General features: G+C 48.9%; 8 protein-coding genes across 8 annotated transcripts; 4 read left to right on the top strand and 4 right to left on the bottom strand.

The window, feature by feature from the left end:
• Positions 1-821: 821 nt before the first annotated feature.
• TERG_01715 (uncharacterized protein) lies at positions 822-2052 on the top strand (the record flags this gene model as incomplete). The annotated part of the gene is made up of 2 exons (XM_003236944.2): positions 822-1119; positions 1184-2052. The coding sequence occupies 2 exons, from the start codon at positions 822-824 to the stop codon at positions 2050-2052; spliced, it is 1167 nt and encodes a 388-aa protein (XP_003236992.2).
• Positions 2053-2307: 255 nt separating this feature from the next.
• Positions 2308-3120, bottom strand: TERG_01714 (uncharacterized protein; the record flags this gene model as incomplete). The annotated part of the gene is made up of 1 exon (XM_003236943.2): positions 2308-3120. One exon carries the CDS (start codon positions 3118-3120, stop codon positions 2308-2310), a length of 813 nt encoding a protein of 270 aa, XP_003236991.2.
• Positions 3121-6626: 3506 nt separating this feature from the next.
• Positions 6627-8209, bottom strand: TERG_01713 (uncharacterized protein; the record flags this gene model as incomplete). The annotated part of the gene is made up of 4 exons (XM_003236942.1): positions 6627-6665; positions 6725-7062; positions 7113-7482; positions 7544-8209. 4 exons carry the CDS (start codon positions 8207-8209, stop codon positions 6627-6629), a joined length of 1413 nt encoding a protein of 470 aa, XP_003236990.1.
• Positions 8210-11698: 3489 nt separating this feature from the next.
• Positions 11699-13332, top strand: TERG_01711 (uncharacterized protein; the record flags this gene model as incomplete). The annotated part of the gene is made up of 3 exons (XM_003236940.1): positions 11699-12172; positions 12286-12787; positions 12860-13332. The coding sequence occupies 3 exons, from the start codon at positions 11699-11701 to the stop codon at positions 13330-13332; spliced, it is 1449 nt and encodes a 482-aa protein (XP_003236988.1).
• Positions 13333-13775: 443 nt separating this feature from the next.
• TERG_01710 (U6 snRNA-associated Sm-like protein LSm5) lies at positions 13776-14347 on the bottom strand (the record flags this gene model as incomplete). Its single annotated transcript, XM_003236939.1, has 6 exons — positions 13776-13817; positions 13869-13932; positions 13998-14025; positions 14082-14120; positions 14182-14238; positions 14323-14347. The coding sequence occupies 6 exons, from the start codon at positions 14345-14347 to the stop codon at positions 13776-13778; spliced, it is 255 nt and encodes an 84-aa protein (XP_003236987.1).
• A 1371-nt stretch (positions 14348-15718) lies between these two features.
• Positions 15719-16048, bottom strand: TERG_01709 (uncharacterized protein; the record flags this gene model as incomplete). The annotated part of the gene is made up of 1 exon (XM_003236938.1): positions 15719-16048. One exon carries the CDS (start codon positions 16046-16048, stop codon positions 15719-15721), a length of 330 nt encoding a protein of 109 aa, XP_003236986.1.
• A 3072-nt stretch (positions 16049-19120) lies between these two features.
• On the top strand, positions 19121-22817 carry TERG_01708 (uncharacterized protein; the record flags this gene model as incomplete). The annotated part of the gene is made up of 4 exons (XM_003236937.1): positions 19121-19190; positions 19247-19380; positions 19493-21393; positions 21461-22817. 4 exons carry the CDS (start codon positions 19121-19123, stop codon positions 22815-22817), a joined length of 3462 nt encoding a protein of 1153 aa, XP_003236985.1.
• A 1387-nt stretch (positions 22818-24204) lies between these two features.
• TERG_01707 (uncharacterized protein) lies at positions 24205-25361 on the top strand (the record flags this gene model as incomplete). The annotated part of the gene is made up of 2 exons (XM_003236936.1): positions 24205-24697; positions 24949-25361. 2 exons carry the CDS (start codon positions 24205-24207, stop codon positions 25359-25361), a joined length of 906 nt encoding a protein of 301 aa, XP_003236984.1.
• Positions 25362-25881: the final 520 nt, after the last annotated feature.

Here is a 25881-nt window from a genome sequence, read left to right as displayed (position 1 = left end):
GTTCCTGCGCCCCTTGATCCAGATCCACGCCTAAAAGAGGATTTGGCGTTGAGCGTCACGACTTGAGAGGTTTCACAGCGGAAAAAGGGGCAACCTCTGTTTCAACGCTGTGTCGAACTTGAAGATATCCTGCAAGTGGGTTTAGGATTGGTGGCTGTTATGCTAGCAAAAGGCATTCGCCAGGGGTCAATGATGAAAGCAAGATACTCTCTGTCTCTCCTGGGTCAGGCTCAGAGATTACGCGGGAAGTCGCCGCTCTTTTCTACATGCACAGGGCCTCGGTTGTTCCATTCCAGTGCTGTTGGTCACACTCTCCATGGGGAATCCCTTGGGAAGATATCTCCTGCATGTAAGGTTCTGTTTTCTACTTCGACTGGCATTCACTGACAACAACAATGCAGCAATGTTTCCCTACACAGGGGGGCGGTGGCTGCATCTTGATAGACAGCAGCGCGATGCGCGCCATGTCAAGTTTGATTTTGATCACTTGTGTGAAAAAGTCCTTTCACTCTACCCTTCTGCCACCTCTATTAAAAATATTCAGAAGATAGAGGGAGGGTTTAGCAAAGTATTCATTATCAGAACTGATAATGATGAAAATGTTGTTGTTAAGCTTCCTACATCTGTTGCTGGGTCAGCAAGGCATATCACGAATTCTGAAGTTGCTACAATAATGTATTGTAAGGAATTTATAGTTTACCAAACATATATACCTACACTAATACTCAGAGTTAGTGAAAAGTCATACAGAAGTTCCAATTCCAAGCATTCTAGATTGGAATGATGACCCGGCCAATCCTATCGGCTCAGCCTATATCATTATGGAACATGCCGGTGGCATCCTACTTCAAGAAGCCTGGGCACATATGCCGTCAGATAAGAAAATAAAATGTATTGGGGCAATATGCACAAGCATTCTTCCAATAACTAAACTTGATTTCGCGGCCTATGGTAGCCTTTACTTTGCCAATGCATCATTCCTTGACAATAAGTCTAAACAAATATTAAGCAACAATAATAAATTCTGCATTGGACCCCATTGCAGAAGCAGTACCTACTGGAATAACAATGTTGGTGAGACAAGGTACTACACACTCAAACCACCAAATAGAGGACCGTGTAAGTAGCTATTACCCACGTCGTTTGCCTCCCAACCCTTGCTAATTTAAAAAAATTTTATCAGGGCATGATCTCTCCTCGTACACTTCTGCTCTAATCGACTCTGGATTTGCACGACTGCCGCCTGTTAGTCAGCCTCTATCCATCCAACAGCAGGCCTCATATCAAGGTTCCATTGAAAGACATGTAGAATTGCTCAAAACGGGCGAAAAAGTTTTTCCTCATCTTGTCCAACATCCAGAGATTCAAGAAAATTCAGCACCCACCCTTTTCCACCCAGATCTTCACAAGAGGAATATTTTCGTCTCCCAAGATGATCCTACAATTGTAACAGGAATCATTGATTGGCAAGCCGCGAGTATTGAGCCAGCATTCTATTACGCTGATGAGGTACCTGATTTTGCCAGAATTCCTACTGAAGGACCATCAGACTCTGCAGAAGAGTCACTTTGGTACCAGGCATATGAGGTAGGATTGGCTCTACTAGCTCCTCGTCTAGGAGCAACTAGAAAAATTGATGAGGCACTCCTCCGGCCATTTCGCTATTGCCATCGCACCTGGCGGGACGGCTTTGTCCCATTTACTCATGAACTAATGAGGTTAAGGGATTCATGGGAAAAGCTTGGATTTGAGAAAGAATGTCCCATTCCAGCCATGGGTCCAGAAGAAAGGAAATTTTATGAGAAACAGCTTGAGATATATGACGGAATGCTGGAGTTTAGACGTGATATGTTTGAAGTCTTGGCGGTTGAGGAAGACGGTTGGGTGCCTGCAGAGCGATGGGAGGAGGTAAAGAAGACACATCAAGGTTTCTACGAGACACTTATGGACAACCTGGAAGATGATGAGTCCCGTCAGGAACTTCGAACCATGTGGCCCTTTGATCAATGTCAGCCTGAGAATCAAGTTACGCGGAAAGACAATGACGTCTAGGTTTCTAGGCGATGGCATCGAACACGGTGGTGTATTCTGTACGATAACGATAGAGAATTAAAAGTGTCATGTCTCATTAGGGTAGAATATATATATAAACTAGCATATCGTATCATATATGTCGGGTGGATCAATAGCCACGGACAGGAATCCTCTATCCCAAACCAATCCATCATTACACCCAGTTTAGACCGCCAAACACCAATCGCTAAATGAAATAGATATTAAGCATGTTATACCATGCGCGCCCAAAGGTCAGCAGAATACCTTGTAAATTTTCTTCCAAGCCGGCCACTGTTCCCTATACTGTCTTTCCTCAGCGATGAGGTCGCCGATATCCAGGTCCCTCCGACCAGTTTTCAAATCCATATCTTTCGACCTCACAATGGAAGTCCTGAACCATAATTTGTAAGGAATATAGAAAACCAGTACTATAGGAGCAGCAAGATACACGGAGAACCAATTCTGCACATGTCCCTTGGCAGACTTATCCTTCAAGTCGATAGGAAAAAGGCCAACCCAGAATTGGGCGATAAGAACTAGCATATTGAAAACCAAGCCAATGTAAGAGCCTACTAGGCCGGGTTGAGAGCGAAAAGTAAGCTCATTCAGAGAATGGCCTTGCACATGCCATCCACGGCGAAATCGAATATGTGCCAGACAGATAGAAGACCAGGTCATGATAGCGGAAAGGCCAGAGATGGCAATCATCCAGGTAAATGCTTCATCGCGGTGGCTAGATCCGGCGAGAAAAGACAGCATCCCAGCTGCAAATGCAACTCCAACTGCAAATATAGGCCTTCCTCGGCGATCGATATATGCTAGGAAACGGGGTGCCTGCTTCTGTTCCGCAAGCGCCGCTAAGGTACGTGAAGATCCGTATATTGCTGAGTTTCCGACGCTGAGAACTGAAATCATGATAACCGCATTCATTACTGAGTCCAAGCCAGTAATACCAGCATTTCTAATGGATATGACGAACGGAGAAGCTTTGGTTTGCGTGGAGGTTGCCTCTGACCCGGGCCTCAGAAGGCGTTTATCGGTATATGGAACGAGGAGACCAACCATCGTTAAAGCTATGATGTAGAAGAGCGCAATCCGCCAAAAGACCTGTTTGACGGCGGTAGGTAGAGATTTTCGGGGATTTGTAGCTTCGGCTGCAGCGAGTCCGACCAATTCAGTGCCCGTGAAGGCAAATGCAGCATTCACAAAACAGCTACATAGTCCCTTGAGGCCGTGGTGAAAAGCACCCGGATCATGCCAGTACTTGCCGCCAATATAGCTCCCGTCCGGCCCACCAGCAACATTAAGCACAATGCCGAGTATTCTAAATGAGTTAGCTATATGTCAAAGGTTCCGTTCGAGCGTGTTCACTCACATATAACCCACTACAGCAATGACCTTAACAATCGAGAAAATGAACTCCGCTTCACCATACCCTCGCACACCAAACAGATTGATCGTAAAGATCAAAACATAGAAAATAGTCACCCAAAGAGCCGGTGAGAGGGAAGTCGACCAATATGACACTGTAACAGAAGCGGCCACTATCTCCAGTGGAAATACAACAAGCCATTGCAGAGCATAGTTCCATCCCATCGCAAAGCCCCATGCTGGGTCTAGGAAGCGAGTAGAGTACGCTGAGAATGAGCCAGCTACTGGAAAGAGAACGGCCATCTCTCCCAGTGCGTGTACGGTGGAATAGATCATCACCCCAACGAGCAGGAAAGCAACCAACACCGAAGCAGGGCCACCTGTGGCCAGTGACTTACCCGAACCCACGAATAATCCAGTCCCTGCAAGTTCAAGAGAATAAGCATTTCATATAATGCATTGCCTAAGTAAAGGGAAGTTCCACATACCTATAGAACCTCCGATGGCGATCATTTGCAGATGCCTGCCATGTAAACGGCGTTTCAAAGGCGAATTTGCCGTCGCCGCGGCAGCGCCAGCAATATCGAAGGCTTTCCGATCAGCGAATGTTGTCGATGATCTTGTGGTGAGCTGTGCATCTGGATCACGCTTGAAGCCATCCACGAACCACCGTATAAAGGTGGCCGGTGCGCTTGGCCTGCGTCCTTCCTCATCGACGAGGGGCGTTTCTAGAGCGACTCCATGGAGGTGGCGGGGGAACTGGCCTATAGGGTGATGGTAGTCTGGATAGGAGTGCGAACGAGGCACTTCTATATCAAACGTCGACTCGGGTCGACGAGCTGTAGAAACGGATGCGCTTCGGGCGCCAAAGTCGCCTCTAAACGGCATAGCGGAAGCAAGGAGTGACAGCTGTGACGCAAGCCTTGGTTCAGTCACGGATGGATGGCTTGATCCGATACTTCTAGGACGGAAACCATCACAGCGACCTATAACAGCAATATCGGATTCGAGAATGGATCAAAACCACCGGCGTGAGGAGAAGTCCGGATGCGCCTAGTAGATATAAATTAATTCAGAAGAACAGGATTTTTTGCACCTATTTTGAAACGACACAAGAACGATCGCCAGAAGGAACCTGAGAAAACTGATGGGGGCGAAGGGAGACTCTTAAACTAATTCCCTGGTTGACAAGGCCGAACTAAAGCTGAACCGACAGTTTGCCCCCCTCGTCGCCCAGTCGCAGAACGAAGAAGAAACCAAGGCCTTGTAGGATAATCTTTGGCTACGCTCCCTAGGTGCGGACTGAAGCGCCGGGGGATTGTAATAGTAGCTAGCCAACCGGAGGAACAACAAGGAGATATCCTGGTTTATTCGCTGGCAGTTCCGCCGATGAAAGCCATGATTCACAGAACAGTACTAGATAGCTGACTGACTAGTTTCCAGGACGTATGGTTTCTTTATATCTAGCTCCAAGTGCCACGGCATCAAACTCACTCTTTCCCGTAGACATGTTGCACAGCATAAGTCAGACACGAGGCCGGGATCCAACAGTGGGAGTGCCAGGGGTGAGCTTCAACTTCGCAAGTTGGGGCTGGTTGGCACGTTCAACGTCGAAACTTCGTATAAGCTTAAAAGGAGTGCAGCTTGACAGTTGGATCGGATAAATCGGTTTAGAGCCTTTCTTAGCGAAACCTGATGACCATTTGTTGGCTTGGCTATCTTGTCTTCTCGAAAGAACTCGGTTGCTTCTCGTATGCAGATGCTGATTGATGGTGAATGAGAGCATCCAACTCCTGTGTCAATCAGTTGGAGTTATCGAATCGGCGTCCTGACCGGCAACCTATCAAGCTCGTATTCACATCTGCATGAGCTGACCAAACTAAGTAGTGGATACGGTCCCCTTTAACCTCATGAGCTCAAGCCACCGTTTTCTGTCTCTGAAAGCCTGTTATTATTATTAAAGGCGGTCCCGGCTTGCTTAGTCCAGTTGATAGGTAGGTGCCTGAACAGCCAGCCATCTACTCTCCATAGATTTATCCTCCACACTTATTTGCAAAGGAAGAATTGAATGTGGGGCCCAAGGCTCTATGCGTACCCACAAGCTACCCGGATTAACGGTGTAAAATGTCAGCCTGTTTTGAAGCCTTCATACGGCCTAAGGGAAGTAAGGCCAGCAATCTTGGACATGGCGGGTCAACCTGGTGCCAGTTTTCTGTCTAGAGCACGGGCATCCCCGTGTTTACTTACCCCTGAATATCTGAGCAGCAAGCAGCTTCTGAGACTTTGTTTTGTCCATAAACTGGTTCTGCACAGAAACATTTAGCGGGGCAGCACTTGGCTCTGTCTTCTTCCGAATAACTCCTGGGTGACTAGAAATTCGGTTGAATCCCACACTTTGTTATCTGCCCTCCAGTACGTACTGAGTAACAGCCGGCTGAGTCAGGGAGGGAGCACGCTGCTCAAATATCGGAAAATAGTGTAAGCAGATCTAGAGATGGTCGAGTTGGATCCCCATATAAATAACTCTGCAGACCTGACGATCAGGGACATTCTATCTAGCATAAAAGGAGCTGTATTATTAGTATTAACCATTATGAGGATAATTATCCACGGAATTCAAGAATTGAATACTTCTAGCCCATTAGTCAAAACTTAGGAAACCTGTCTTCCACAATGTCCGTTAACATGATTGAAATAGGCGGGATCATTTATCGTGTGCAGCCTAGTCAAAATTAAAACAATGGACAGTCTCTCTTCTGCAAACCGGGATAGATATCAGAGAAACAGCATCTTAACCACCGGGAGATTTGATATCTGTCGTCTACCGTCCGTTATCCCGTCTGTTGTTGTTGTTGTTGTTGGACCTCGGGCAGTCAGCACCTACCGAAAAGGGATGTCGGATTAATGTTGCTCCATTACCAACACCCTGCTTAGTCATCCTTCAATCTCCTGCCGTAATTTTCGGTGTCTCGAGATCGAATCAATACAAGGAAGACACGAGATCGTCATGAAATCATTATCCATTATTTTCAACGCGCTGGAAATCTATCACGTATTTGTACATCCCTTGCCCTTGCTGGACCAGCACTTGGTCGCGAGATTCTATTATTTTTGCTCCATACCCTCGTCAATCAGCACGTAATCATGGAAGAGGTATTATTCATATATTTGGTAGTACAACAATCCGTGTTGGAGACACTCTAAACATGCCCTAGTATCGGCAATGCCTTGTCCGTAACCTATCAGCCCGTTAGCATTTGCTGTCTCCTGGACAACGGTATAAGAAGGTATGACGAACTCTGAATCCAACGGATGTGGCTTCCCCATACCATTCTTTTATAAAGGCACGATCATTTTCGTCCATAGCTTCTAGGCTAGCCATGTACATGGACCAATGCATAGCTAGTCTTCCAATTCCCCTTGCATTCCGTTTTGCTAACGATATGATGCGGCGTATTGCGGTTCGCAGATGTGCAGGCGAGTGATGAGTTCTCTGGTGTCCGCTAGTGCTAGCCCTGTGCAAGTATATTATCATTGCTTGTTCATGAGCTTTGACAAATGCTATGATTTCCGGCAAGCTGTCATTCTCATGACTATCGGATATACCCTCGAACCAGAAGGCTGCTTCCCATGATGCTAATCTGTTTTCTAAGCCTCGGCGGATACTGTCTTCGTCTCTTCCTGACATACCATGGCTCTTGCGCCGTGGAACAAATCAATATCTGCTTTGATACCCAATAATTCAGACCAAGCGTGGCGTATGTCGTTAGAGAGGGCATAATGCGCTGGGTTAATTGTTGGGGATTCAAACGGGATTTGCTGTCCGTTGCCATACACTTCACGATAAGGGCCACGCTGTGTCATTCTTTCATTAGTGGATATCGCACCCACAACTTCAAGGTACTCCATCAGAGAGACCAGGAAAGCTTTAAATGGTTGATCTAGAGGATTGGTTTGCCCGCGTGACAGAGCCGCTGTTGAGGAGTCAAGAGAGTTGAAGATATCCCGAGCCCCAGCTAGATGCACTTTCCAGTTTTCGATCTGTGAATCTAACATCTACCAAGAAGTGTAAGCAGTGAACTGGTCTCCACGGCGATCTATCAAAGGAAACAATTACCTCGAAGACGCATAAAAGCAAACAAGTTGCAAAATCCGCAAGTTTGAATTGGCATCTAGGGTTACTCCAGGCTTGCCCCAGAGACTGGACAATATCCCCATACGCATTCATGGCATGGTGGAGATGCACAGCTCTATCCTGGCCGGCAGTAGTGTTTGCAAGGTGGAGTGCCCCCACAGCGCCCATTGCTTTGGATAGTATTCTGGACGTACATGCATATTGTGGGAACATGCTTCTGAACGGATTCGAGTGGTATGGTGTTTCGTATATGGTGAGAAATGTAGATGCTGTATCCACAAAGTAAGAATAGTATATTCCTTCGTCAACGTTCAATGTTCCATAATGCGAGCCGTCTTTGTTCTGAGATACGTATTTCTCTTTCGTATCAATCGATTGCATGTAGTTGCAGTTGGTCATTGCGGCCCCGTGAGCCTTCGCCATTTCTTGACTCGAGGCAGGAATTGGTGGTGTTTGCATGTATACTTTGAACGTAGCGTTCTGATGGGCGCCGTCGCATTCTATACCACGCCTGGTGCAGTTCAAACATGCCGGTGCTGTCTCGTCACACTTGACGTGTCTCTTTTTGCATGTTGAGCAGCCTGAAAACCCCCGCTGATGCCACTTTCTTGTCCGTTTCTTGCTTGCATTGTCACTGTTCGAGTCCATCCTCAGTTAAGGAGGAGATAAGTAAGGATGTTGAATGGTGTGGGTAGAAGTGTGGAATAGATATGTAGAATAGAATGGAATTCAATCAAAGGCGCAAGGTCAAGGGGTATAATATATATCTCGGCTAGCGGATATTTATTATGAATATAAGCCGTTGGAATTTTCCGTGCATTACCATCATCTGCTTTTACATGGTGCATGCAAGACATCTCGTGTATACAGCCCCCCTGGTGACAGATTTCCAAAACAAGGCTCACCTCAAGGGCGGCTGGTGTTTTCTATGCCTCTTCGAGAAGACCGGTGGCATCTCCACTTGCATGGAGGGAAAAGCAGAGTATATCCGTTTAGACGGGGATAATTGTATATGACCGGCACGCATTACCTCCACCAGGCGTACAGGTATTTGTCCAGAGCCAGAAGATTTACATGGGGCAGTGAATGTTTCCATGCCGTTTCGTCACCTCTCAGGCGCAGACAAGTAGCCCGCGAGTCAATTTGTATGGAGATGTGAAGACTGCACCACCCGCTTCTTCGTTTCTTCTTCACGAGGCTAGCCTTTAGCGATCCTCGTGGCGAACATGGGCTTATTTTGACTTGGGGCAGGGGTCAAAAACCTCTCTGCATGGTTGGCGTGGATATCTTCCACCCGCCCATTCCTGCTATGCTGTGAAGGCAGCGTGATAGGGGGCCAGGCTGCTTTGCCAGGGTGATGCTGAAAGTTGATCATGGCCAAGGTTGATTCGGTTGGGGCCTTGTTACTATGTGGTGAACAGACATACAACTGGCTGTCGAGCAAGAGGAATTTTGAAGCCACTGGAGGATCATTAACTCATATTAACAGATGATGGGAGAAAGAGAAGAGCTTCGTCGTCAGCGTCTGGTGGAGAAGCTGGGGTGATGAGGCTGGGATGGAGACGATAGAGTGGACTGTGGACTTCTGCTGATCTATTCCGGCCGACGGGAGTTGACCAGCCAGTTGGCTAGATGTTTTGGTTAAGCAGCTGAAGACCAATAAGAGACAGTCCATGTCCTATGCATAAGTTGGTGGCTTCGTCTGCATCTTGGTCGAACTAATTTCGGGGCCAAATTTGGTCGTATCTCGTCCGGAGCCACCGCAGTTACGTGTTACATGGCATTAGTTGCTCTTACTGTATGGACAGGGTGAGGATAAATATCCCTGGGCACCATCTTCTCTTCGGCCGTTTCTTCCTTAATGAGGTTGTTAGTAGGGGGAGAGCCCAGCCGAGCTGAAATGATTATAGGCCACAGGCAGATATTAGCTATTGAGCATGTCAACAAACATGCCCATCCCTGCAGCCTTGGGCCAAAGAACACAATTCAAGTGCTCATCTTACACTGAGATGCGGTTTTCCGGCTTGACCTTCACTATTGATCCTTCACTGGCAAATATGCTTTCCACCCAGCATCCAGTGCAGCGGTGTTGTGTTTTGGAGCAAGTTTGGCAAGCTAGTTTATGCACGCCGTATGCATCCCTGCATCTGGCACCTCGAAGTAACGTAGCATAAGTAGCGTCTGATACTTGCGGAGTAGGGTTGGCTTTGATGCTGCTTGAACTTTGATGAAGAGCCTTGCAGCAGAAAAAAAAAAGTGTGAGGCAGCAAGTTAGTTATTTGACCAGCTTCCGCTGCACCGAAGCGTTACGAAGCCGCAGAGAAGACGGAGCTTCAGGCAGTAATCAGGTTGTTGGTGATTATTCCCTTCGGGCCGTACTCCGTCATTTCTGCTTCCACAACATTTAACCCCCAAAGCCCGAATGCACAAAGACCAACGCCAGGAAACAAGTAATTGGTTAGCCACTGACATCGTTCAACATTATCACTCACGGCGATCTCCGGGGCTGGACATCATCTTGGTTTGCTTTTTATCTTCACACTCGTTGCTTTTTGTCCATGATCCAGTGGTTGATGCCGTTTGAAGCTTGAGTAAGGCTCTATCCATAGTCTCAGGCCGTCAGAGAAGGGAAACAAGCTTGTCTAGACTGTAATAGGCGAGACAGGAGAACCCCTAGACTCTCCACATAGGAAACAATCCGTCTCAAGGCTGGTCCGGCATCCCTACCTGCCATGCGAGGGACAAACGTGTAAGTCAAGCGAGTTTCTTGATAGTAGGATCAGATAATGCCAGCTGTGGAGATGAAGCCAGACTGTAAACATCCACTATCACGAAGTCAATGGCGGGACTCATCAGTAGAAAGTAAGCATCTCCGGCTATGAATCCCGCCAGTAACCAGCTTGATGATAGAAGTCTTACCGGCAACTGACCCGGCTTGAGCCGACTGGACGCTGAATCCGCTTTTAAGTCAGATGTGGCATCGTTTCTCAAGCAGGTTTCCGTCTTCGTCTTGATTTCCCAGTCTTTGGTCAAAGGCCGATATAGCATGGTACCATCTACTGTTATTGGGCCAGACAAGGCTCAGTGTAGCACAGCATCGGCCGCCGTATCTGATAGCAACCACCATCTCGATCAACATGATGAAGATCCCGATGAACCACGGAAGAAGACGGCCAAGAGAAAGGGTCGGCTCGATCCACAAAGGCGTGTGTGTACCTTGGTTAAGCTTATATATATGCTTCCTTGTGCCCTTTTTGCTTTGCCTCTGCGGCCGTTGAGCAGTTAAGTGGCGACTGCTTGTCTGTATAGTATATATATATAGTCCGTAGAGCAGGCAACTCCGTCGGCCGGCCCTCATCGAGCACCGTAGTAGACCTCGTTGCAGGCTGTCCCATCTCGTCCACAGTCCGTCCGCCCATGTATTCATTCGTATATCCTGCCATCTCGTCGTCCGCTGGCTCAGACTACAAGCCTGCCATGCCATGCCATGCTGTCCTCCGTCGACAGCCACCACGACAGCAACACCTGCTCGCCGATCAGCCAGCGGCCTTCCCTCCCCCCCCAGCTGGCCAGCTAACTAGCCCAGCAGTAAACAAACAACAGGATGAGCTTGTTGTCCCTTGGCTCGCTGCAGCTGCGCGCGCACCCAGTGGCCCAACCTGGCCGTCCTCATGCAGCTCCCGATAGACGACGCAGCCAGGAAACGCAGTCCTCTCGCCAGATACCTCTTTGCCTCTTCCTTTATGACCTCTCGTCTCTGTCTCTGCTTGTCTTTTGTCCAGCGGCCTGGATAAACACTCGCCTTGGCGCTTCTTCAACCTCCAACAAAGAAAAAAAAGAAGCAAAAAAAAAAAAAAAAAAAAAAAAAACAACATCGCGAGCTGCGGCAGCCCCCTTTAAAAGAGAAGAAAAAAGAATTAAAAGAAATAAAAATAAAATAAAATAAAATAAAAATACGCAAACGAACCAGCCTCACGCCTCGTTTCTTCTTCGCCGGCGGTCCCTTTTTTCCTTTAACACGCCTGTCTGGAGTCCGCTTCTGCTCCCTTTTGTTCATGCTCGTCCATGCCCGCTCCTCTCCCAGCACCTTTCATGCAAGAGGGATCAGGATAAGCGTCTCGTCTGCCCGGCATAGCGATGGAGGCGACATGGGCACCGCCAGACAGCGCCTCCTACACGGCCTTCTTCGACGCAGCGCGGCAGGGCACCGTCGACGAGATACGGGCAGCGTACTCCAGCGAGATCGATATCAATGCGCTGCAGGGCGACGGGTTCGAGGGCATGTCGGCCCTGCACCTCGCGTGCTTCCACAACGGCGACGTCGAGGTGGTCCGCTTCCTGCTCGACCACGGCGCGGAGGTCAACATCCTCGACCGAGACCGCGCGGGAAACTCGTACCCCTTGCACTGGGCGGCCAACAGGGACCGCGCGGACATCGTGAAGCTGCTGCTGGACAGGGGCGCTGAGAAGAGCCGGAAGGGCTTCGACGGGCGGAATGCGCTGGGGATGGTGCTCTACTACTCGCTCTCGCCGCGCAAGGTCGAGCCAAAGCAGATGGAGACCATCCAGGTCCTGCTCGACCATGGCTTCTCGGTCGACGAGTCCGGCATGGTATGCTTCTTATCATCATGCTGCTCATTTCTTCTTTTCTTTCTTTCTTTCTATCTCCTTTCTATCTCTTTCTCTTTTGTTTGTCTGGATCCTAACGAAGGCCTTGAAACAAGCTATTCGAGGCTGTCCTCTCTCGCGACCAGTATCTCATCAAGTTCCTGCTCGATCACGGAGGATCCATAAACCCGCCGTCTCCCAAGGACCCGTCTCTCCTCGGTCATGCTGCCGGGTTCACGGACTACGAGACCGTCAAGTTTCTCCTCGACAACGGTGCGGTGCTGGATAACCCTACAGACGGCAGCCCCAGCTCCGTCCTGGTCAGTGCTGCCTCGACCGGCAACCTCTCGGTCGTCAAGCTGCTGCTGGAGAGCGCAGACCCGGAGATCATCAGAAAGTCCAGCAGGGCCATCAGTGCTGCTGCGGCCTCGGGCCATCTCAAGGTTGTCGAGATGCTGCTGGATTCCAACATGAGCATCGACGGTGACTGTGCCCTTGGATACCAATCTCCTCTTCATGCTGCTTGCTTTACCGACCAGCCTTCCCCAGAACTCGTCAAGTTCCTGCTCAGCCAAGGTGCAAGCGTAAACTCCCTGGATGATAGACTCAATACCCCACGTACGTATTCTCATTCTTTATTCTTTCATCTTTGGTCATATCCACTTTTGTTTTTTAACGTTGTTATGACAGTACATCTACACGTCTCTACTTCCCAGCCGGATGAAAGAGTTGTTCGGCTCCTCCTAGATGCCGGCGCAGATCTCTCGGCCAGAAACACCAACGGTGAAACCCCACTGCTAAGAGCAGTATCCGCGCTACACTGTCCCTACCAGCACGGAAACCCGCATGACCCCCAAGGCAGCGCCTCCGTAGTCCTCCTTAGACGGCTCCTCAGGGCCGGATCCGACATCACAGCTTTAGATCATCTCGGCCAAACAGCTCTGCACATACTAGCCTCGAACTCCCCCGCCTGCACTCCCGGCGAATGTCCCGAAAAGGCAGCGCAGGTGCTGCTGGACATGGGAGTGCCAATCGATTCGCTCGACAACAAGGGCCGCACCGCAATCGACATCCTCCTCGAGAAACACACTATAGAATCCAGGCTGATTCTGCACACCATTGAGAATTTCAAGCTACATCAGCTTTCCCCTTCTTCGCTATAACTTTTTTTTTTATATTTAAAAAAAGGAAGTAAAGAACTTGCCCCTCGACAAAAGGTCAAACAACGGCGTGAGCAGGAACAAACAGGAGTTTATACCGGCGAAAATTTATATATGGTCTATTACTGGTTCTACTACTAACTACTAACTTACCTTACTGGATGGGTTTTTGATCATGTTTACATTTTCATGCACGCTGCATTCTGGCTTTGGGTCCCAGCTGGACAAGCCTTGTTCTCATTTTGTCTACGTTTTTCCCTTGCCCTGACGACCGTTTTTTTTTTTTTTTTTTATGGCTTTGTGGGCTCCGTCGATTCCATTATTTATTAGTGTAATACCTTACGGGATGACTTAGATTAAATTTTTTAACGAAATTTATGAGATGATATTCAGTTGTTATTAAGTATTATCACGGCGTGGTAGTATATTCCGTTGACTAGAAATTTTTAAGGAGCTGCGCTGACTGGCCCTTCGCCCCCGGGTATTAACTGTGCTCGTTAGCTGGATACCCCACTGAAAAAGCTGTTGGGGGAACTCACCATGCACACATTATTTCCGTTCAGAAGTATCTTAGAAAGCTTCGTTTGGCCGCCAGAGTAGTCACTGAAGGTGTTAGTGCACACTGAATCATTCAAAGTGACTCTAATAGGTAGCATGTATCAACATACAATTCAGTCACATCCTCGAGTACCATGTCTATATTCAGCGTTAGCCAATCAGTCCATCTCCACAGAGAATAAGTGAATACTTACTAACATAATCATCAAATCCAAGCAGCGTTCCGCAGAATTCTATTCCATAAAATTAGCAAGCGGACCACGTACACCTTGAAGAAAACCAGGTCAAACGTACCTTTATCGCCCTTCATAACAATCCATATCTTTGACCCAACACACTTATCAATCAGCTCTACAGTAACACAACAATACATCGTAAGTATTTGCTATGAAGCAGCGGTACAAGGACATCTTCATAGACAAGGAGGTAGCCCACCTAGTGGGAGAAGTTGTGATGCCATGATGACGTATGGATATGGCGTGGGTATTTCAACAAGCAACTAGCCTAGGAGCTGGGGAATGGGTATCAAGCCACGCTAAACCTGTCTTCCTTCGACGAACTAAAAGATCTGGTCGACTTGTAGGCTTCGTGATATCTCGTCGACTTGCGTTGCTTTTGGCTTCTTCGTTCGTTTCGACGTTCGGGAAAAGCAAAAAAAACATCACGTGAGGCCTGGAGCGGAGCACCACGCTAGTCCTAAAAGGGCATATTAACGGCATTGGCTATTCCTACCCCCTACGAGGTTCGATGGCGGACGATGTGACTTGGACATATAGAATATGACTCGAGAGGGAAGATGATTGAGGATAAAGTGCATTAGTGACGGTTATTATGCAATTATACACTATAACGTCTGCAACTAGACCAATTTTATAAATACATAACTAGTGGGGAATTGTTCTAACTGCCCATCCGCTTATACCTGTTGTCTTACACATCACTAGTTATTCATATCTAGTTCGCCTTGCTGCTTTTGGTGGTAGACCTAACTCCCGCTATCACGCCAATATTCGTCGTCTGTGATGTTTGGTTTCGAGGGACTTCGGAGTTGCGTTGGCTGGAGCCGGAGGAGAAAGAGTCGAAACGCACTCTAGTGGGTCGGGCATTAGGTTTTCGTGGATTGGAAAGAGTGTCCGCCATTTGGAGGTGTTGTTCTGCCTTTAGGGCAGCTTTTTTCCATTCTATACAGGACTCAAGCCGTTTGAGTTGTGAGAAGGAAGGAAGATGGTAGGAGATAAGTTTTCTACCATAATAACGCGAGGGAAGAACGTTGCTAGGTAACCACGCCTCCTAAAAATGGAAGCATACAAAGGAGCGTTGCTATACTACCAGGGGACTACCGAAAGCGGTAGTAGACTCATGGCAGGGGGCTCAGCAGGAGCGGAGATGGCAGGACCAGCAGGGGCGTCATCGTTGACCACGATACTCTTAAACCAACATAGGTTAGCAACCCCTCTTCAAAGGTGTGAGGCCAGAGGACATAGGGTCGAAGTTAGGAAGGTCTTATATATACCTCAGCGTCTCGTGCTATCTGCTGATAGCGGGTGCGCCATCTGCAGTAGGCATGTCTCATGGATATCCAGTCTTGTGTCGATAGTAAGCGCCTGCCGCAATCAGGTATTATGTCCGGCGACGCTTCTCTTGATAAGGCATTATTTGGTATATCATATAATATAGGCTTCGCACACAACCCGGAGGACCGTGAGTCGAAACCAATACATGCTACCAAATGTAGCGTGTGTCACCACAACAGGCGCTGGGTCAAAAGCGCCTTGTGGGTAAGCACAATACCTGTAGATATCCTCAATCTGTTGGGGATCACACGTAGAGCTCAGTAGCCCCTCAAGAGTTGAAGCTCTCTTTCCTTTGCATCCTCAACCTCGGCACGGCGGGCTAGTTCTCCAGCCTGCAAGGCCTCTCTAGTAATAGCCATTACATGAGACATGCTAGCCGACTCCGAGAGGGCTGCCCTGATGGCCTCCTTATGAGCCCCAGCATCTTGTAAACCCCAGGCCCAGGTCTGTAAGACTGCGGTACAACGTAGATGATGTAGAATGACTGCTGAGGAGAAATCACGTTCCGGAATATACGGATAACCTGTGGGGAGAAACGAGGATGGACATGTCGCAGCAGTAACTCTTTCTGTGTCGTTGGAAGCCATCGTGTTGTTGCCTATTGTTTCAATATGCCGCGTGTACAATAATAACTTCACTTTGCGGGCGTCTATAGCCCCTTGTTCAGCCATTACTTACAATAACGAGTGGAATCCAGGCGGCCACCAAGGAGGCCTCTAGGGTCTATGAGCGCATAGATATGGCCATGTATATAGCATGGAAAACTTGTATTACCTTACGGCCATCCTAATAATAGCCCCAGGTAATGCTGTGGGTATATTTATTTTGTGGGAGGTAATGTTTCATTCGAGTTGTGCTCTCTGTCTGTGCCATCAGGGCACAAGGCGGCGTAGTTACATCCTTCTTTAAAATACTGTGGCGAAAAGCCTGTAGGCCTGCCAAAGTTCATTTCCCAGTCATCATGCTGGGAAGACGAATGGATGCTTTGCTGGTCAGTCAAGGAGGGGATGTGGGAGACCGTTGTCGAAAATAGAGGCTGCTAACACTCCAGGTACAAACAAATGGGCAGGCTGGCTTTGGCGATGTCGTTAGGGACCCCGAGGCATTCAGATATGCTCTTGGTCTTATCAAGTCAAGTAGCCAGTGGCTCAGAAGCCTCGCATAAGTTCGACGAGCAGTAACAGTGTGTTCCACGCCATGGAGGTTGTAAGAGTTGAAGTTGAAATCGAGGTTGGAGGTGATCGTTCATTGGTTAAATAATCGATTCGTGCATTGTGAATAACCAACCAATCACTGCTTTTGAATAATATTGAACACGTATTTCCATTAGCTAAAATTGAAGGATCACTCTGTCAGGTGGCAGCCAGTGAAATAACTTTGATGCTAGTTCCCATGTGACCGCAGAGCCTCATCGCTTGCAGCGGGTATTTAACTAACGCGCGCGCTGCCCGCCTGGCGCTTCGACTTTATAGAAGCGCTTCTGATACTTGTACACCAGGACATTTCCTATAGGGAATGCAGCAAGTTCGTTTCCCATGACTACAAGGCAGTAGTTGTGACGTACTGGCTGACACAGTACTCCTACCATACCCCTCGCTTCTGCTTCGGGAAGACCACTGGCGTCGTCTCTATGCTGAGACTATAGATACCTCTTACAACGCTCCCAGCCAGTTCAATATGCCGAGCAGATGAATATGACGATGTCCAAGAACAACATCATCAGGTCGTATTTCTCTTCTCTTCTCTTCCATTCTATTCCATTCTTTGCGGGCGTCTGTGATGGCATAGTAACATTGCCATCTACTACCTTGCGACGGCGAAGATGTGCATCCATGTATCGACCACTTTCTTCAACCGTGGAAGAGTGAGGGAAAATGAGAGAGGAAATATGAGAGAATATTCGCATGTATGTTATGTACACCTTTCCATGGCTTCGCAAGCCGCCACCGTTACCAGCTTATCGTGCACCGCATCACGGAATTACGGCACAGTATGTGGCCACATTGAGACAGGAAAGGAAGGTATACGACTGAGAGTAGGTAAATATGACGCCCACAGCTTGATAAACGTCAAAGCCTGGTGACGGCATGCTTCCAAAGTTGCCTGGGAGACTGGACTGTGACGGTATACGTGTCCGTTAGTTGGGGCAGTCGCATCGTTGGGACGGGTCTTCGTTGGGGGAAGGTGAGGCTGTAAAAAAAGAGGCTGGGGACCATAGCAAGGAAAAAGAGGAGGCTGGGGAAGTTGATATCGGCGTAAACAGTGGGATAGAAGCTGATTTGACGGATAGTCGCGTCAACCGCGGTTCCGTTGCTTGGGCTGGTTTACGTTCGCCACCGGCCGTTACCAAGGCTCGACCTGATTGTTTACGCCCCCCAGCCCCCGAATAACCGAGCAGCAGCCAATCTGACGAGGGAGAGAGCCTTAAGCGCGTCATCCGGGGTGGTGAGAAGAGCGAGACGGAGCTGTCAGTGACGGAAGAGCCTCTGTCTCCACGGCTGGTGGGGGAGCGAGTTGCCGGTGCCATGTGAGCGCGAGCACCGCCACATGCCTCGTCAGTGTAGTCGTATCCACGATATACAGCTGAGTAGATGAGTTGCGTGAGGACGGACTGCTATTTATGTACTGGCAGGGTGTAGATGTAGATGTAGAGGTAGAGGTAAGGGTGGGCGGCAGCTGGACTCTATCATGCAGTGATGGAACATGTCAGGGGTCACGCCAGGGAGCGATCTTCGCCCTGCATGAGGCTGAAGACGCAACAACCACGACATCCACAACACCCACGACATCCACCGCAGACCGCAGGCCGCACAAACACTCTATACCACTGCTCTGCACCTCCTCGTCACCCTGTCCGTGGCCGGTCTCGAGCTCAGCGTTGCGTTGCCCTTGGCGGCGTATCGATCTTAGCTAGTCAGGCTAGCTCGCCCGCGAACCTAATAATAACCGCACCTCGTATCGCCGCATCGTCATCTCCATCGAAAAAATAACCACAACGAGCGAAATATCAACGACGACCGCAACAACCACCACCGCCGACCATCATCGCCCCCCGGCCGCCGTCAACTGCTGCCTGTCGCCTTGCTTTCCTCTCGCGCCTTCGGTAACAACGTCAGATGCGACTTCATTACGCCTTCGCGTTGACGCTGGCGCTGCCAAACCCGCGGTTCCTTATCACGATAACCACGGATTCGCAGCGTCGCTGACGACATTGCAAACCGCCGCCGCCGCCGCCCCCCAGCCGCCGCCAGCAGCTCAGAGATATTATCCCCCTCCTCGTCCTCGTCCTCTCCATCTTCTCTTCTCTTCTCCTCCTCACCCTCTTTCGCTTCATCTCACCGTCCACCTTCGCTTCAACCAGTCCTTCGCTATCGATCAATCGCTCACTGTCGTTTCAAACAACTGCTAAACGTCCTTCGTTCTTCTCTTTTTTTTAAAAAAAAAAAAAGAATCCGAAAAAAAAAAAAAAAAACCAATAGAACGCTTTTTGACTGCTCTCTGCTCGAGAGAGCAGTCGCTCTCAGCCTTCATCAGGCTCCTTTTTTGCGTCTTTTTATTGATATTCTAAGACCGCGTCCTTCTTACTCTTCTTTGACGTCTTCTCTTCTTTCTGTCTCCGTGCAGCTGGTTTTTTCTCTGCTCTTCGCAGTTCTTTCAAAATGGGAAACGTTCAGTCTCATTCCAAGTTCTCCTTTCCTTCTGCCCTCTACCTGAGGGACCAAAGAAAATGTAAGCTATCTTTGTTTCTCTGTGGCTACAGCTACTGACTAGGCTTATCCTTATAGTCAGCATCTCCTCTCTGGTTATCACCAACCGGAGTGGAGCTGTTATCTTGGTGATTTCACCAAATGGCTACCCAGCATCGCAGATATCTGCAAAGAGAGATGCTGGTGATAATACGCCTATTGAATTCATTCAGGTGCGTTTGTTAATACCCTGGTTCCGGATTCTGGCATGCACCGCACCACACGCAACTGTAGCTGCGTTCCATTATCAAAGAACCGCACTGATACCATGATATCTACATCTAGGACCCTGATCCTCCCAATAACGTCCTCAACAACAACCCGGGCCCGTCCTTTATCTTGCGGCTAACCAACGAGGACGAGCTCCACTTCTGCTTTACTTTTGTCATTCGACAAGAAAAGGGCCCAGCCGCCCCCAAGGCAACCACTGTCAATGGAGTCTCTACTGCCCTCCCAACGGGCATTGACAATATGGTCAAGAGTCTCACTTTTGCATACGCTGCAAATGCAAAGGATCTTGAAAATCTGGTCACGCATGAATTTCATGCGGACCCGAATATCCAAAACAACAACGAAAACGTCCGCCATATTGGCACCTTCAACACTGGAGGGTCGCCATCGGTGCAATTCGACTGGTCGTGGAAATGGAAGCCACCAGTCAAAATCGAAGAGAAATGCGGCGGATGGCGCAACTGCTGCAGTTTTCTCGACTACGACGAGAGATCCAACAGATTGAACACCCTGGCCTGGTTCCAATACTGGGTTCAAGGGCCCCCCAGGCCCTCAACAAGCCCAAGTTTCGAGTCGACCGGTTTTGAACTTGCCGTGCCACAGCGCAACCGACAGGTCTCATCCCACTCGAACGTCTCTAGAACAAGTGACCCAAATGAGTCAAACGACGAACTCGCCCCCGCGGCGCCCACTGTCGAATACCAGGATTGCTTTCGGAGATTCACAGCGCACAACAGCAACAATGCCGTCCAGAACGTGCAACCATCCACCAGTGCGCTGGGAGGTCCCAAGGTGGATGTCACCTGTCACCATCCTGGCGAGGATGTGTGCGCGGTCGACGACGGTCCCCTATTCCGGGCCACCATGAAATCCCTCGAACAAAAGACTGGAAATTTACGCACGAGAATGAAAAAGCTGCTCAAAAAAGCCGAAGTAGCTTACCACGCTCGTATCAGTTGCCATGATGCAATTTACAACTTTATCAAAACTCTCGGTGATACTGCAAAGGCTAACGCACCAGCTATACAGCCTGCGCTAGACCATTACTTTAACCGTGCGGGGCGTGAGCTCCTCGATGCCGAACGACTAGACGCCGAATACATGCATGAATTTGTCGTCAAACCTCTTTCGCGATTTTACCACGTCGACATGAAGCAAGCTGATGCCAAGAAAAAAGAATTCGATGACGAGAGTAGAGACTACTACGCATATGCTAGCAAATACCTCGGTCAACGACAGGATTCCCTCAAGGAAAAGAAACGAGTCGAGAGCGACTCAAAATACCAAATGAAAAGACGCAAATTCGAACTAAGCCGATTCGACTATTCCTCTTTCATGCAGGATTTAACTGGCGGAAAACGTGAACAGGAATTGCTCGCCAGTCTCACCCAATTTGCCGTTTGTCAGGCAAATGCCCATATCTCAACTTCAAGGGGGGTTGAAGCCTTCCTACCTCATCTTGATGCTCTCGTCGATGAAGTCAACAAGGTCGATAAAGAGTTTAAAACTCAACGTACCGAGCGTGAAGAAAAGCGCAGACTTCTCGAGAGTAGCAGCAAGAAATACATCGAACCAGACACAGCCCATAACCTCGGCCCATCTCCACCTACTCCAGGTGGCAACAGCACTACAAATAACAACACCACATCCTACACGTCCGATTCCGACCTTGGCCATGCAGACTCGACTTTTCGTGGCTATTCTGGCAATACTTCGGGGCGATCAAATTCACCCAACGGAGGAGCGACGGTTCCTACCGGCTCCAACACCGGGCCTATCTCTGCCACACAAAACCGCTTCAAAGGGTTTCGTGATTTGGAAGAGCGCGATAGCACCAGTAAGGCGGCCACAGAGGGAGCAAACGGGCAGCAAAAGAAAGAGGGGTTGTTGTGGGCTTTATCCCGCCCTGGGTCGCATATGGACCCAAAAGGAATCAACAAACAAGCCTGGCACAAGTATGTTCCTTTCTCCTCTTCCCTTTTTTTACGTTCCTATCTATAACATTTCTAACACCATTGATAGATTTTGGATCGTGCTCGACCAAGGCAAGCTTTCAGAATACAGCAACTGGAAGCAAAAGCTGGACTTGCACATGGATCCGATCGATTTGCGAATGGCCTCTGTACGTGAAGCGCGCAATGCGGAAAGACGTTTCTGCTTTGAGGTTATCACGCCACAGTTCAAGCGAATCTACCAGGCCACTTCTGAGCAGGACATGGGAAACTGGATCACAGCCATCAACAACGCCCTACAGAGCGCTGTAGAAGGACGAGTTTCTACCCCACGTACCAAACAAACTACCACAAAGGAAAAACCATCTGGACGCACAATTGGATCTGCCCTGACTGGCAAATCCGCGTCTCCATCTAATTCAAACAGCATGGGACGTCGAACAACAGTTGGCGCACGGCCCGGCTACATGAGAAGTGGCAGCCATGGCTACGACGACGATCCCGCCAAATTACTCCAAACCATACGCGCAGCTGATGAAGGCAACACCTGGTGTGCCGATTGCTGCTCAACATCAAAGGTTGAATGGGTTTCCATCAACCTCGGCATAGTCCTCTGCATTGAATGCAGTGGAATCCATCGATCCCTCGGAACACACATCTCCAAAGTTCGATCCCTCACACTCGACATTCACTCCTTCTCCAACGACATTGTGGAAATCCTACTCCAAGTAGGTAATCGAATCAGCAACATGGTCTGGGAAGCACAGCTATCCCCAGGCATCAAGCCCGGTCCAACAGCGACCAGAGAGCAACGTCTAAAATTCATCACCGCAAAATATAGCGAGCGTGCCTTCGTTCGCGTAATTTCTCCCGAATCACCCGAATACAACACCCCAGTCGAAACACTCTTCAACGCCATCGAAATGAACGACATCCAAGGCGTTCTTTATGCCATTGCCTTAGGAGTCAATGTTAACGCCATTGATACCACCTGCAAAACCAACGCTCTCACTGCTGCTTTAGATTCAGCAGATCCAGCACCAGCTGTTTCTCCTCCAGCGAGCCCTAGCTTGGGCCGCCAAAGACCATTCATTCCGAGCCGTTCTTCCAGTGCTAGCGCCATAGCTAAGCCATTCCCCATTGCCGAACTCCTTGTTCAGAACGGAGCTATCATGCCATCAAAATTGCCCACTTCCCCTCTCTCCGAATCCGCGCAGCTTTATCTCACCCAACGGAACGTTCGATCCTCTCGTCTTGACGGTGGGGGTAGTAGCACCGGGGATACCCTGAGTGCTCTACCTACTATCCGCGGACTTGAAGGTAACGGTTCGTCCATGCCGGTCGACAGCAAAGAACGAGAGAGACTTCACAAACGAGGCAGTGCCGGAGCTCGATTTGCAGGAAAGGTGTCGGTGTTTACCCCATAACTGAAATTGCCCTTTTCCTTTTTATCTTTTCTTTCCAAGATAAATACTTCATGGGATGCCTGATGATTATGCTGATTATACCAGAAATGACGGTGCTTTTTGTCCTTTTTTGTATGGTGTTTGTCTAAACTGTCTTTCTATATTGTTACCCCTTTCTTTATTCTACTTTTTTGTTCAATTCGCCTGTATAAATTAGCTACCAATAATATATATTTTTACCCTTTATCATTCTTCTCCTTAATCTGTAGGGTGTCTGGCACGTGGCTAGTTACCTCTTAAGCGTAAGGTATTCTGCCGTCCTTCGCCATATCAGTAGTCCTGCAGCTCTTCTAGGACAAAAAATCTACGCTATCCTGCCTGGGAACCAGGCGTATTTACGCTAACCCCCTTACCCATCAAGATACTCGGTCTTGCTTCTGATATTTGCCTTAAAGAGTCGTCGTTCGCTGTGCAGCTAACCGAATGACGTAATATTCAGTCACGTGATTAACCTCTAACCGGATCATCGGTGATCCGTTGTGATGGCGTTAGTCAGCAAAGCTTAGTCACAAAAATCCGGGGTAAATTACCGCTAGCATTGTATGAAATGGGGTGTATCGGTCAGGGTTCTCGCACACTCAACACGTGCTTATCAGCGGTATCGTAAGGTAACCGTAGTTCGCATGTGACTGAACAGCAAACTGCCAACGCTGATTGGCTGAGGAATGGCGTGGTCTCTGTGGGGGGTGGCTGACATAAGTGAACCTCTCTGTTTCTTTATCTTCCCTTCTCGACCTGCTTTCTCTCGACTTCGACTTCATCTCACGTTTCTCACTCAGTGACGGGCGTTGCAGACGAAGTTTCAGCCTGGAATTCACCGCGATAGCCGTGTGGTTTGGAAAGCCTGGAGTTACGAAGTGATCAGGCATCTCTGCTTGCCACCCGAAGCTCCCCACAGAGTTCCGTTCCAGCTCCTGCCAGTGAACGGGCACCTTGGGACCTCCCCCCCTCACTCCCTCTCGCCTCTCTTCTTCCACTGGAGAGAGATATCATTGACTCGCTTCCCCTTTACTCCGCTCGCTCACTGCATGACGACGACTGTGGTTTTTCCCATTACTCCATACTCTGTACTCCATCGCTATTGAGGTTCGCTAGAGTGCCTGGTTGAAGATCTGCAGATCCACGTCATCTTCGAACGACAAACCGGCTGTTTGATACAAGAACAGCCTTCGAGAACACGGAACCGCATTCTTCGCTGTTCTCACTGCTTCAAACCGCTGTTTTCTGCGTTTTCAATTACTGGTTGATATCGTAACGAATCCCGCCGTTTTTCAACGGCTGTTCAACAGTTCTACTTTGAAACGCTAACGTACACCGCTTCCCAACCATACTACAAACGCTCACCATCATGTCGAACGGCGCTCATATGTCGAACTCACCCCCTACTACACCCATTGCACCTCGAGGCCGTCGTGCCTCGATCACAGAGATGTTTGCTCGGCCCGGGAACGCCGCACCCCCGCCATTGAACACCAATACCTCGAATACTACTGCCCCTCTCTTTACAGCAGCGGCATCAAACGCTCAACAACAACCACATCGTCGGCGGATGTCGATTACCACACTTGGACTATCCGGTTCCCCCACTAACCAGTCTGCTCCATTTGGACAGGCAGCAGTGACAACCACGCCGACGGCAGCAGCTGGAACCACGGTACCTCCTCCCAATGGCCGACGCCGACGAGGAAGTGTTTCCAGCTCGATTCTCTCGAGTTCTCCAACACGGGACCAGGCGGTTGTCGAGGAAGAGGACGAAGAAGAGACACCAATGCCAACATCTCCTCCCCCATTTGCAAGACGGGTATCCTTCAGCTTCCGGGACCGGGCTGCCAGTTTAAATGGTATATATCAAACCCTTCCCATTCTGGATAAGCACTCAATTCCCTCATTTAAACAACTCATTATTGCCCCTAGCACCTATTGCAGGGGTGGTAGCCTTGGTAGGAGCCTTTTTCGTCAACTGAGCACCAGCCGCCTTTTGATACCACAAAGTCAAAGCGGCGATTTTTTGAAAGATTTATCTAAATACCCCGCATACTTTAACGTTTTATCCAAAAAGAAGGTCTATATGCTAACATGACTCTACCAACAGGCGAAGGCTTCAACTGGCCAGAAGCTCTTCGATCCAGAGCAGAGCGAGCTCCGTCCCTGGCCGGAAGCTTCTCCATGCATCAACAGCAGCAAGGGCAGGGGCATGGGCAGGGGCAGCAACACCAAAACTCGTCTTCTGTCTCTGGCTCTTCGACATCCAACACTTCCCCTTCCTCGTCCCCATCGCTCTCATCTTCCTTCTCCTCAGCCTCGTTCCCAGGCAAACATCACCGATCAGCCTCCATTGCTACTATGGAAGCGTACAAGCCGCCACCAAAGGAGTTATTAGAGCGTCACCCCTCTTCCCCTCCACCACCTTCACAGCAGCAGAAGCCTCCGCAACAGCAGCCCAAGCCACGACCCAAGCCGGATTACTTCCAGGAGAAGATCTTGCGGGCCGATTTCATGGATTGATCATAGCTGACTAGGACCTCCTTGCCAATTTTCTCTTCTTCTTTTTATTTTCTTCTCACATCTAGCCAACATATTTCAAGGAACCGTGTTTTTTTCTCATATTTCTCATATTTTATCTGGAATGATGGGAGTTTGTCAGGCATGGAAGCAGATCGGTCATCGAATCAGATATCAACAAGTAAGGCGGTGGTGGGATACTCGAATATTGGTACCGGAGTGAAGTTGAGCTCTTCCTCTCTGTGTTTTCTTTTTATGTTTACCTCCTTTTCTTTGGCATCCCTTTTCTATGCTGCGTACTTATCGACTATACGGCTGGAACATCTTACCGTGTAAACCTATGCCCATATCATCACACCTCCTTGGCCTTCATATCAGCATGTCTATTCCTCATACTTGAAGCAAGCCTTGCAAGCAAGCTCTGGACTCGTTTTTTTTCTTTCTTTCTGGTGTGAATATTAGTTATCTAGTTAGCTGGCTATCAATATGAATAACATCACTGAAACCAGTTGGCGAAACATCT

The sequence above is a fragment of the Trichophyton rubrum genome (genome assembly GCF_000151425.1).
Source record: "Trichophyton rubrum CBS 118892 genomic scaffold supercont2.2, whole genome shotgun sequence".
Lineage (NCBI taxonomy): Eukaryota > Fungi > Ascomycota > Eurotiomycetes > Onygenales > Arthrodermataceae > Trichophyton > Trichophyton rubrum.
This window is presented reverse-complemented; position numbering and strand designations above follow the sequence as displayed.